The sequence below is a fragment of the Copadichromis virginalis genome, linkage group LG6 (genome assembly GCF_057382275.1).
Source record: "Copadichromis virginalis isolate Kocher_CV1m ecotype Utaka linkage group LG6, C_Virginalis_male_GT1.1, whole genome shotgun sequence".
In the NCBI taxonomy this organism is placed as follows: Eukaryota; Metazoa; Chordata; class Actinopteri; order Cichliformes; family Cichlidae; genus Copadichromis; species Copadichromis virginalis.
This window is the reverse complement of record NC_140623.1, coordinates 20,306,696-20,320,716: the sequence shown is the minus strand read 5'-3', so window position 1 is coordinate 20,320,716 and position 14,021 is coordinate 20,306,696. Positions and strand designations below refer to the sequence as shown.

The window sequence follows — 14,021 nt, the reverse complement described above, 5'->3', positions numbered from 1 at the left end:
TGAGTGTAACCAGTGGTTTGCAACTTGTGGTCAACCTTCTGTATATTCAGGGTTCCATATTAGGACCATTGCTATTTTCTCTTTACATAAACAACCTTTGTGATAATTTGTCAAATGCAGCATTTCATCTTTATGCAGATGATACAATTATTTATTGTTCATCCCCTTCAGTAGCACAAACCCTGCAATTTCTGCAGTCTGCCTTTGATGTCTTTCAGTCCCATTTAACTCAACTTAAGTTGGTGTTAAATCCAGAGAAATCCAAGTTCATGTTATTCTCAAATGGCAAAGAGTTGTTAGCTACGTCTCCTAAGATTAAAACAATTCAAGGATCTGAAATTGAAATGGTCACATCTTACAAGTATCTAGGGATCATTATAGATCAGAATTTGTCATTTAAGACTCACATTCAAAGGCTTGTGTCGAAGTTAAAACTAAAACTAGGTTACTTTTTTAGAAACCAATCCTGTTTCTCCCTCCAAGTGAGAAAACATTTGATTCGTGCAACCTTTTTACCTTTATTGGATTATGGTGACCTGCTTTTTATGAATGCACCTGCCCAATACCTAAAGAGGTTGGATACTGTGTACCATTGTGCTTTACGTTTTATTACTGGCTATGGAAGTCGTGTACATCATTGTTCTTTGTATGCTGCTACTAAATGTCTATCTTTGCATATTCGTAGACTCTCCCATTGGTTGATTTTTATCTATAAATCTCTCCTTGGGCTGGTTCCATCTTATTTATGTGTTTATATGTGTAAAAACCACAACCAATACAACCTTCGTTCGAACAAAATCATACAATTGATTGTCCCAAAAATCAGAACAGAATTGGGCAAAAGGGCTTTTAAATACGCTGCCCCTGCTTCCTGGAATAATCTGCAGAAGGAACTGAAATTATCAGAATTGGTTACCTTGGGAGAGTTTAAGTCTGTCTTAAAGGAACGAGAGAACAGCTCTTTTACTCAGTGTGATTGTTTTTAATGTACTCTTAATTTGATCTGTTATTGTATATTTTACACATGTTTGTATGGGATATTGTATTTGTTTTAAATGTTATATACCTATGTGGTATGTGACTTTTGTTGCTATGATGCCAGGTCTCTCTTGTAAATGAGATTTTTAATCTCAATGAGATTTTTACCTGGATAAATAAAGGATTAATAATAATAAAAAAAAATTCAATCAAATTTTATACAGCGCCAAATCACATATTGTAAGGTGGACCCTACAATAGTACATATAGAGAAAAACCCAACAATCATATGACCCCCTATGAGCAAGCACCTTGGCGACAGTGGGAAGGAAAAACTCCCTTTTAACAGGAAGAAACCTCCGGCAGAACCAGGCTCAGGGAGGGGCGGGGCCATCTGATGTAACTGGTTCAGGGGAGAGAAGGAAGACGGGACAATATAGAGTGCAGATGTTAATGTTATGTTTAACTCCTCAACTGTTTTCTTAACTCAGATGTTGTGAAGTTGTTATTCTGGAAATAATTCTGCCATTATGCACTTTAGTGATCTTTTGTGGTCTTTCAGTGGTTTTGATGTCTCTCTCTAGTGTATTCATTCTTTTTAATAATGGTCCACATTTTTCATTTGATCACTCTTAAAGTTTTTGCTATCTCTCTGATAGGTTTATTTGAGGTTTTCAGCCTAATAATGGTTTTCTTTACTTTTATCAACATCTCTTTGGATCTCAGATTATGAGTTCCAGTGAAAAGGAATCAAACGCAAGGTCAGTATGTGGAATCAACAATCTTTAATCTGCTTAATTTGTAATGAAATGCTAAGGGAAGATGCCTCACCTGCTATGACCATTAAACTGCTTGCCAGTCAACTTTCCAATAATATTTGAGCATCTACAATCAATCAATCAATCAAGGCTTTATTCACCACATGCAGATTGCCCCTAAATGGGGTCTATGCACAAAAATGGCTGTAATCCCTAAACAGTTAATCCAGAACGTTTGTTAAACCCCTTAAATTCAAGCTGAAAGTCTTGCTGACAGCTGAAAATTCACTGCCCTGGTGTACCGAGGCAAGATTGCAAAAGAGCAAAACTGTCTAAAACATAATAAACAAAAAGTACAGAAAAAAAGTAGTGAAAGGACAGAGTCTGCTTTTAAGGAATGATTTTTAAAGATTAGTCACTGGATTAAAATGCCCTTTAAGCATAGGCTTTATAATTCAGAGAAGATTGCAGACCTGTAGCTATGACAACCCAACAATGCTAAACTCTCCTGTGCACGTCACAATGAGCGCCCAAATTGCTGTGTATCATAATAAGACACTTTCTGTTCTTCAGAGAGGGTTGGAGTTAACTTTAGAAAATGTGGTTTGGTCTTCGATAATCATTCCCCCCCCCCCAAAAAAAAAAAAAAAAAAAAAAAATGGAAGCGACTGAATGAAACCTTAGCCTGACAATACTGCTGTATATCCAGACATACAATACAGTGGCAGAAATAGAAATTAATATGGAGCCCGTCTTTGGTTTGGGCTGATGAACCACACTGTGAGTTAAATGTCACAGTGAGCAATGTGAGGCATCCAAGAATGGCTTAATGACACTTTGGCATTTCACTGGCCTGGCAGTGATGAGCCTAAACCTGAGCCACAGGAAAACTTCAGCACTGGATTTTCATGCTCATCTATCCTCTAACAGTTATGGTACAAGGCTGGAGAAAACAAACAAGGAAACGCCAACGCCCACCCCACCCTCGCACCGCCGCTTAATATACTCACTTCAGAACAGCAGCGTTGTACATCTTGGAGAAAGCTTGATGACAAGGTCAGTGAGTGCCTTGACTGAACATGATTATTACTGTGCTGGGATGCTCACATATCAACCGACAGTCTGTGGTGTTTGAGCATAATTTCGAAAAGAGAATCTCATTTCATCTGCAAAGTCTGCACTCAGACAAAGAAAAGACAGGCATAATTGAGGTCATGATCTGAGAAAAACGCTGACAACAAATACCCAACAGAGCAGACACACACATACACACACACTCAGAAGATTTTAAAACGGAAACTTTCCAGCTTCTCACGTAATTCCTGTTTGAATTTTGGCGACACAGCAGTTGCCATCATTACTATTGCGCTATTTGTGCTGACACATCTAGACGTGCACTTTAACAACTGACCCGACCAGACATAATGCATTATGACCACCTGCCTAACAACTACCAACTTAGTTTATGTGCTAATGCTGCAGCACTGAAGGTCAAAATTTAGACATAACATAATTTGTCAACAACTGATTGCAACATCCACATTTCTAATTGTTTCATAATCTAAACTTCCTTAAAGTTGTTAAGTGCACAGCAAAGTTCTGAGTCTGCAGTGACATTCACTATTAATGAAACTTTTGCATAAGTCCAATAATGATAATAATAATAATAATAATAATACCAATAGAAATTTAATTTTCCTCAGCTTGAGAAGTTGAAAAGTATGTGTCAACAGTGGCCCAGTTAGAAAGTAACCTCAGGAAACTGTGTGAGAAGAGAAGTAGAGCTTGTTTTCCCCTATTCAGTCACTCAGACCAAGCTGACTGGACAGCAGCTGTCGAGTGAGATGGATGTCTGTTCACTATGAGGGCTGAGAAACTGCTGACAGAGCCTCCTGCTCTCTTACTAAAAAAAAAAAAAAAAAAGAGGGCAACAGAGAAAATCATATTTGGAACTGCAGGTTACAACCAGGAAACCGCCAAACTGACTGCATGCATCATTTTTATTAGATTTTAAGAGTTTTACTTTGGATTTGGAAGAGATTTGGGCTTGAACTTCCCTCCATTCAGACTGTAAACTTGGTTTGGCATGTACTCAAAGTGTTAGCAGTCCCTTCATTTATGAGAGTGACATTTCAACACAATGCACTCACGCCTGAATGTTTTCAGAGCAAGAGGTGGGGTACGCGTAGATGCGGTCACAGATCAATGCCACCACCCATACAAATGAGCCTGGGCTGAATGAGAAAGATTAGAGCAATCACTTGGGCACACAGCAGATAGGGCTGACAAGAATGTTTGTGAGCTTTCTGGACATGATGCATTCATGTGTGAAAGGCAAACAGGATTGCTCCACAAATACTAAACAAAGACAAAAGACCCACGTGAAACACAGGATCACATCAATAAACACTCGTCAGAAAAGCATCAACACTTTTTATGGTGAACACGACTGGTATACGCTCACTGGCCACTTTGTTGGGAACACTGTACTAGTACCAAGTTGGATTCTCTTTTGCCTTCAGAACATGATGGAGCCCTCCTTGGATGATGTTTACACCATATTCTGACCCTACCACCCTAATGTGGCAGCAGAAATTGGCAAAATGTTTCCTAATCCGCTGAGTAAATTTTTTAATTTATTATTTATTTATTTTGGTGAACATGTGTGAATTTTAGCCTTAGCTTCCTGTTCTGACAGGAATTGCACTCGATGTGGTCTTCTGCTACTGTACCCATCTGTTCCAAGGTTTGATGTCATTTGTCGTATTTTCAGAGATGATCTTCTGGTTGTAACGAGTGCTTATTTGCATTATCAGCTGGAAGTAGTCTGCCTATTTTCCTCTGGCCAGAGAACTGCTGCTAGCTGGATATTTTCTCTTTCTCAGAACAGCCTGTCTAGCTTCAACAACTATGCCATGATTAAAATCACTTAAGCCACTTTTCTTCCCCATTCTGATCTTCATTTTGAACTCCAGCAGGTTGACCTTGTCTGCATGTCTAAATGCACTATTGCTGTCATGTGATTGACTAATTAGAAACTTCTATTAACAAGCAATCAGACAACTGTAATAAAATATTAAAGTGCATATGTTTCATGTTAATTATCCATACCTGTGTTTTCCTATATCCAAGAAGAAAAATAACATATAGCACATGCTCCTGGGTAAAGTGAAAGAGTTTCGTTTGAGCCTAATATTGTGTTGGTCTCCCTTTTGCTTCCCAAACAACCTTGGTTCATCGAGGAATGGACTACATTAGACCACTGAAGGTGTGTAGTGGTATCTGGCACTAAGATGTTAGCAACAGAACTTTTAAGTCGTGTTTGCGAGTCGGGACCTCCATGGATCAGAGTTGTTTGTCCAGCACATTTCTCAGATTTCTAGATCACGGTTTCACCACTGTTCCTTCCTTGGAACGCTATTAATAGACCATTGCAAACTGGTAAGACCCCAAAACAGCCACAGTTTTGAAGATGCACCAGTAGTCTAGCCATCCCAGTTTGGCCCTTTTCCAGTTTGGTCAAATCCTTCCGTTTGCCTTTTTTCCTGCTTCTAACACATCAATTTTTGACTAAATCTTTACCTACTACCTAATATATTCCACTCACAAACAGGTACCATAATGCAGAGATAATCAGTGTTGTTCACTTCACCCATCAATGGTCATGTTTTGCCCAATAAGTAAATACTGCAAGACAGTTTGTAACAACATTTTAAAAGGAATCCTATAAAAAAGCTGTTGTGAATCATGCATCAAAATGTATTCATAACTTTGGGAGAATCTGGATATCAAAGATTGGGTTGTCATGAACTCTTTCTGATCTTAAAATAATTCCAGAGGGCCTTGCAGTTGATATGAAAAATCACACCAAAGGCAAGAGCTCCAACTTCATGTCCAAGGTGTAGAGGCAAAAAAGCATGGACATGACTGAGAGGTTCAGGCTCAGTGTCAAACTGCTCTACTGCCGTTTGAGTCACTGTAGCCAAAATGTTACTATTTGTCAGTGCTGGTAAGATAAGTTCATGTCGGGAACCAAGTTGCTTAAAATGATGTGCAAAATATAAAGAAAACCTGCATCCTATGATTGTCTCACAATAAAGCAAAACGAAAGAACAACAAAATAAAGAAAAAAAACAACAGCTGAAAATAATAAAGAAATATACCAATTATTTAATCTTAGTCTGGGAAATAGAAAAATTTAAACATTATTATAATGTTTTTTATATTTCACAGGATAACCTTTACATTAATGTCACAGAGCGGACAGTAATGATTAAAAAAGGATGGTTCGCTGGTCTGCAACTTAAACACAACATGGGCTACAAAGTATGCCAGTGTGCGTGAGTGTGGGGTGAACAATTTCCCCAACTCTTGTTAAAAGGTCAGCTGGAGTCATTTTGCTTCTCTATTATCACATCCTGATTAGTTAAGACAACTGATGTTGAGTTAGTGAGTCAGTTTAGTTTCTCATGCAGTGTGGAAGTAGCAAGAATCATAGAAACATAGAAAAGTTTTTCACAAGTAAAATCTAACTCACAGTCTAATTACACTGCAGATAAAAGTACAAGTCATACACTGATTTTGACCTATTACTACAAAAATAATATTACTCAATATATCACTGAAGCAGATTGTTAGTCTGTATTTTCTTATATAATTACATTTACATAATTTTTACCATGAGACATTTTCTGTATTATTAGTATTTTATTACAAAATTAACTTAACAAGGCAGCAAATGAGCAGACACAGGGGATGCGATTAATTTAATTAATTAGTACATGCCCTTTTTTGCGAGGCCCCCCTTTGTTTTACAAGAAAAATGTTTGTGCCCCCGGGGGCACGCCCGCGTGCACGCACGAACACATCCTCCAACCACACACACCCATATTTTGCTCCACTGCGGATTATTTCACATGTCAAACATTTAGTAAACAATTAAGCAAATACAAGTAATCAGCAATAAATTAGAGGTAGTAATAAAATAAACTAGGCCTACTAACTAATTTGCGCTACTTCCATAACTACAGGGGTATTTTTGAAAACGCAGCTGTTTCGTCCACATGTAAACGGCGTTTCGAATCACCAAAAACGGAGATTTTTTGCGTTTACGTGTGGACGAGGAATACAGAGTTCGTCATGCAACGTCAAAGGTATGTGCCTTTTTTCACGTCACGCTGTGCGCCACGTTATTGTTTACATGAGATAAATTGCAGAATGGCAGATAGAGACAAAATACTGTTAATCTGACTATCTGCAGGTTTTACACGCTTACATATACACGCAGTTACTGTCCCTCTATTTAGAAAGGCAGAGGCATCACGTTGTGATTATTTTATGTGCAGTTGTTTTTTTCCTGTGTAATAATATTCAACATTGCTATCAATACATTTTTCAAAAAAATGCCTCTCTGTGCAAAATGGGTTCAAAAACAACTGTAGGATACTGTTTGTCTGTGATTTGAACCGGGGGAACAAATCGTGGCAGAAACGGCCTGATGTTATTTGGATCCCGCTCTAACTTTACTGTACAAAGAGCTAACATCTCCAAAATGTCAGGAGTAGTTAGTCGTTACAACAACTGTTTCTGAACTAAAAATCAAGAATGTGGGATCCTGTTTGTCCGTGATTTAAACAGCCCAGCGCTGCTCCCGACGAAGGGAAAACCAATTCTGCAGGGGAGACCTACCTTGGCACTTGTGCAGGTGAAACCAAAGGGAAAACATGCTTCACCAGATTTTCTAGTCTTTGGCTTAAAATGAAGTTGGTTTGGAAACATATTCAGCGATGCTTCATCTCCTACTTTGCGTTTGTGTGGCCGCTCCGTAGCAGTGTCCAAGCGTTTTTGTTTTTGTTTTCCTTTTCATACCCCCCCCTGCGATGGCTCTGCACCCCCCCCCCCCCCCCCAGTAGGGGTGCAACGATATTCGTATCGATATTGAACCGTTCGATACAGTGCTTTCGGTTCGGTACGCATATGTATCGAACAATACAACATTTGTAATTTATTTTATCAACTTTCCTTCTGACGATGCTGTCTGTGTTGAGCGCTCAGTGAATCTGCGTTCGACTACTCCGCCTAGGCTGCACTGTTGAGCGCAGATCCACTGAGCGCTCAACACAGACAGCATAGTCAGAAGGAAGAGCGCAGGGCAAGCTAGCAAGACAGAAGTTAAGCTCTCCTTGCAACATGGACCTCCCCCATTCAGATCTGGCGTTTGGAATTATTTTGGTTTTCATGTGACGTATGACCCTGAAGGTAAGCGAGTCATGGACTAAAGTAAAACAGTATGTTGGATGTGCCGTGCAATGCTCAATTACATGGGTGGGAGCTAGTGTGTTAGCGTAGTTAGCTCGTTAACGTGTTGGCCGTCTAGCCCCATGCACGGGGCGATCGGCGGTAGCTCGTTAACGGAGATTTGCCGTGTTGTGGCGTTAAGGTCATTTCAACGAGATTAACCTGAAAGCACTAGTGGGAACACAACGAATATGACTGCACATTTACGCCGACATCATCCTAGTGCAAAGACAAAAACAACAAGCATGCTACTAACTTTAGCCGAGTCATTTAGACAGCTGTTAGCACATGATTCTCCTTATGCTGCTGAGAATATAGCCCAGAAGAAGCGGATAGTATAGCTTTTATTTTGGAAAGAGACATTTCTCTGTAATAAACTCTCTTTTCCAAAGATGAGTGATTCCTCAATCAGATACAGGGCTTGCAATATCGCTAGCCCGACGTCCTGGAGCTAGCGATTTTTTCAGTCGGGCTACCAAAATCTATCTCTTCCCTGCCCGTCGGGCTATTGTAGGAAGGAAAAATATATGTCAATGCTTTTGCATTCTTTCAGAAATGTAGCTGGGTAATTATGTCATTGGCATCGGTGAGCCACTGTCAATATGTGACATATTGAAATCGCGTTTGAATTTGCGCTTGTTTTTTGCTTTCACTTTGCAATCGTGCGAACTGTGTATAGAGAGCGACAGCACTGATCTGTGAGTGATGAAAATTTGTGCACCAATTCCTCTGACATCGTCTTATTAATCGTTAGCTTACTACGCAAACATGACAAGTGAAATCTCCCGCAGCAAGCTTAAACATGTGAGAGGTTGATCGCGCAGAGAATCGCTGAGCTTATGTGAGTGCGTGTGTAAAAGCATTTCAGTTCTGCTGAGCCAAATAAGACAGGTCGGGGTGAAGAAGTGACAGCCAAAGAAAAGCTTACCACAAAACGGAGAAGTTATGACAAATCAGACTATAAGGCGAAAAGAAAGTGCAGCTTTATGGTTTCATGGACAAAAGAATTTCTGTGGCTGCAATATGACGAGCTAAATAACCAGGGCTGCACATAAGTGGTCCGCAGGTGCGCATTCGCTGTCAAAATAAAAAACGCGCACAAGGGTTAGGGTAAAATTTAAAAACTGTACTTTTGAGTTAAAATATATATTTATAATTTTAATAAATGACAAATTAAAAAGGCATGAACATTTTTTTTTGTATCGAAAAAATATCGAACCGTGACACCAAAGTATCGAACCGAACCGAACCGTGAATTTTGTGTATCGTTGCACCCCTACCCCCTAGGGGCCGGGCCCCACGCTTTGGGAAGCTCTGCCTTAAGGTATTGTAGGTACATCAAGGTTAAAAACATTTAAGTTAGTCAATTGCTAGGCAGTTGCTAGGCAACTTTAAATTTAGACCTTTTGTCCCCCTTGCAATTTATGTGTATGAGAGTAAAACTCACCAGGTCTGTTTTGGGCATGTCCTGGTAGTCAGACGAGTAGTATGTTGACGTTTTCGCAAAGCCATTGTCGCCCGCAACCTTTGGAGGCTGAGCATGTTGTCGGTATGTTGCACTCTTTGGGGTCCAGCAGAACAGGCTGATGGACTCACGGACACAGCGCTCAATGTCAATTTCTGCACACCACAAATAACAGGAGACAAACAATATTAAAAAAATGTTACTTGTCAGTGCATGAGGCCCTCCCAGTCAAAGAGTAATATACTTTTGAACAACAGAGTACTCTTCATATACTTTGTGATGGATTTTGTATAAGAAAAATCATATATTCTTTATGCTCACCCAGCTAGCCAAAGAACTGCTGATGTATACATGCAGCCTAATCATGATCAATGCATTTTTTTTTTTTTGCAGTACTTAGCTACTAAGCTGCTCTGTCAGGCTCTAGGACAGAGCATCATGACACATGGCTAACATAAATAACACGTATCATAGTAAATTATTCATATTTTACTCTAATGTTGTCCTGCCCTTCGGAAAAAGGTGCAGATCCATCAGGTGCAAAACCAATAAACTAAAGAACAGCTTCTACCGCCTGTCAGAACCATTAATGCAAATTAAGAGTGTGAACAGACTTTATTCTGTCGCTGCAATTGACTCTGTTGCTGCCATTCCCTGTGAAATATTTTGGTCCTTCCTTTTTCTGTGCAATATTTTGGTTTCTGTGCAATATTCTAGCAGATGTGCAATTACCATCCCCATCCTTAATGGCCATAGCCCTTCCACCCTATTTATTATATTATATTATTGCCCTTGTACATACCCCCCCAGAATGTTTCTGTAACTCATACACTGTGTATATAGTGTACTTCTATTGTTGTACTTAAATTGTTTTTCTTCTTTGTATATTGTTTTCTGTACTTCACACTTTTGTGGTCTTGGTACCTAATTTCCTTGTGAAGGCAAATGCACAATGACAATAAAAAGGTTCTAAGTTCTATTTAGCTTATTATTATAGAATCACTATATTTGACACTATTGGAAATTCTGTGTAGTTCTGCAGGTCTTAAACTGGGCAATTGGCAAAAAAACCCATTTAGAATATAAATATCACTGCTAAATAAAATGCCAAAGCTTTACTATACTCAGCCTGAGAAAACATGAATGTTTGTAGTACTTGCCTTATTAATAGTAGTAAGTTAAGCATTACATGTAAAACAAATCAAAGAACTGCTAATTTCTGCATTCTAAGTTAACACCAACATCTTATTTAAGCAAACTGTTTAACTCCTTTGTAAGAATATGAATGAATTATTTAAAAAAATAAGTGGTTCTTTCTCTCAACTCACATATAAAGCCTGAGAGATTATGTAAATGTAGTGTGGGAGGTTTGGTCAAAGAAGTGAGCAGTTTGACCTTGGCATTTTGCTGCCATTAATAGTCTTAAGTAGTCATCCAGCAGCGCCAGTGGCTCCTTCAGATAATAACTGCCCATCGTTTAGCAGCCGCTTCTCATCTGAGCTCTTGTCTAGCAAAATTTCTACTCTTCCTCCCGATGCCTCTGTACTATTATAAACCCTTTCTGCTTCTTGTGTTGAGAATAGAGAGGATTAGGGAACAGGGAGTCACTGGATTAGCCAAGGATTTGGATAAATTAGGAATTCTTTCCCTTGCAATCTCTTACACTGACAGCCTCTCTTTTTCACCCTTCTTTTCCGTGGCTAATAAGCAAGACTGGCTAATGAGCACTCCTTGCTATGACCTGCACCTGGCCAAGGCTCAAGTGAAACTATATACAAGATATATCTTTTCCCCTCATCTGTCCCGCCGCAGTGTCAAGGTTAGGGGGTTGTTAGCTCTCCTGGGCTAGCACCTCAGAAACTCAGTTACAAGGTCCATTCTGGTGAGAAAAAAAATGCTCGAGGTCTGAGATTCCTCACCGACAGGCTTGCAGGCAGTTCTGGGAAATGCATTTTCCCTCCCTAGAGCTATGAATGCTGCATCCAATCACTCCTGCTACTAAAAGAGGCAGAAATGAAGAAGAGGAGATTGATAGCTGCTTTAATAAGCCCTGGGCTCAGCTGGGGCATTTTCACACAGCCAATTTTGTTAAGAAGTCAATTTTTCTTTTTTGTCAGAAGAAATTACATTTATGTAATTATGTATAGGTGTTGAGTGTGGGCTGTGACTTGTTGCCACAAATGGAAGAGTAGCATGATTAGTTAAGAGCAACTCAAAGGCCTTTTGGAATTGGATGATAGCTAATGTAAGATGGAACTTACAAGCATGAAGATGAGAGACCAGTCATTTCAAAGAAGTATAGAGCATTTGTTTCAACCCATTATGTTGTAACGAACACACTATGAAATTGATGAAATGATGAATCCCAGTGCATCCCAGGTAGTCCCCAAGTAAGCAATGCACACACACACAGCCGTCCAACTTGATGCCTTCGCTCTCCACGTTCACCAATGACACTGTCGCTAGGGACTCATGACGGGGGACATGGACCCGTACAAAGCCGCGTCATATAACGTGCGGAGGGCGGTGAAAGAGGCGAAGCAGCGCTACGGGAGGAAACTAGAGTCACAACTCCAACAGAGTGACTCTAGGAGCCTGTGGCGGGGACTAAGGACAATAACGGACTATAAAGCACCAACAACCGGTATGACGAACGCGGCCGTGACTCTGGCAGACGAGCTGAACACTTTCTATGCTCGCTTCGAGGCTGCAGCTAAGGTCTCCAACAATGCTAGTGTTAGCGGCGCTAACGGCTGCAGACAGGAAGATACTGCCAGCACCGGAAACGTGCTCGTCATCTCCGAGCATGAAGTAAGGAGAGCCTTCAAGAGAGTGAACACCAGGAAAGCAGCAGGACCAGACGGCATCCCAGGTCGTATCCTCAGAGACTGCGCATACCAGCTAGCTCCTGTGTTCACTGAGATATTCAACATCTCTTTATCTCAGTCGGTGATCCCCACATGCTTCAAAGAGTCCATCATTGTTCCTGTCCCGAAGAAACCCCACCCTGCTTCTCTCAATGACTATCGCCCTGTAGCCCTCACCTCAGTAGTGATGAAGTGCTTTGAACGCCTGGTCAGAGACTTCATCATTTCTTCACTACCAGACACACTGGACCCACTACAGTTCGCTTACCGTCCAAATCGTTCCACAGACGATGCCATCTCTCATCTCCTCCACACATCACTCACTCACTTGGACACTAGAAGGGGGAATTATGTTAAAATGCTCTTCATAGACTACAGCTCTGCATTTAACACCATAATTCCCTCCACACTCACCACCAAGCTGGAGCATCTGGGACTCAGCTCATCTATGTGTCAGTGGATCTCCAACTTCCTAACTGGCAGACCACAGGCAGTAAGGATGGGCGGACATGTCTCAGCCTCCACCACTCTCAGCACTGGAGCCCCCCAGGGGTGTGTTCTGAGCCCCCTGCTGTACTCTTTGTACACATATGACTGTGTGGCCACTACCAGCTCCACCACCATCATCAAGTTTGCTGACGACACCGTCGTGGTGGGCCTGATCTCTGATAACAACGAGACGGCCTACCTGAAGGAGATTAGGAATCTGGAGAACTGGTGCCAGAGGAACAACCTCCTTCTAAACGTCAGTAAGACAAAGGAGCTGATAGTGGACTTCAGCACTAAGCAGGAGAGGAACTACCAGACCCCCGTCATCAACGAGTGCCCAGTGGAGAGAGTGGACAGCTTCAAATACCTCGGAGTTCACATCACGCAGGACCTGTCATGGTCCTGTCACATCAACACCGTGGTGAAAAAGGCCCGACAGCGTCTCTACCACCTCAGACGCTTGAGAGACTTCCAACTGCCCTCCAAGGTGCTCAGGAACTTTTACTCGTGCACCATAGAGAGCATCCTGGCGGGAAACATCTTAACCTGGTTCGGGAACAGCACCATGCAGGACAGACGAGCTCTACAGAGGGTTGTGCGGTCAGCTGAGCGCACCATCCGCTCCGAGCTCCCTGACCTGCACTCAATCTACAGCAGGCGGTGCTGGACCAAGGCCAGGAAGATCGTGAAGGACCTCAGCCATCCCAACAACAGACTGTTCTCTCTGTTGAGGTCAGGAAAGCGATTCCGCTCCCTGAAGACCAACACAGAGAGACTGAGGAGGAGCTTCTTCCCGCAGGCGATACGGTCTCTCAATCACACCACCACACAGTACTGACCCACACATATGGTTCTTACACACACACTGGACTTTCTGGACTTTGGTTTTGCACAACACTGGTCACTATATTCTTCATTTCCAGTTAATACTTGTACAGCTGCTGTTATTGTGTATATATTTATTTATATTTAGATTTCTTCATACATTCTTATATAGTTCTATATTGTGTATTGTGTATTTTGTTGTACAGTTATTTTATTTTCAACTTTAATTTATATATTTATCTTTATCTTATTCTTCCCAGTTAAATTTACCCTTCATTCTAATTTGTGTTGTACAGTTATTTCATTTTTAACCTTAATTTATATTCTATTCCTTCCTAGTTA

The 14,021-nt window shown here is 40.9% G+C and overlaps 1 protein-coding gene across 2 annotated transcripts in view; it reads right to left on the bottom strand.

Moving 5' to 3' along the window:
- tbck (TBC1 domain containing kinase) overlaps window positions 1–14,021 on the bottom strand; it is a 59,069-nt gene that overhangs the window by 16,517 nt on the left and 28,531 nt on the right. For both annotated transcript variants that reach the window (XM_085459134.1, XM_085459135.1), the window contains exon 23: window positions 9,481–9,653. In XM_085459134.1, the coding sequence (XP_085315260.1) occupies window positions 9,481–9,653 (173 nt within the window). The remainder of the gene's footprint in view (window positions 1–9,480; window positions 9,654–14,021) is intronic.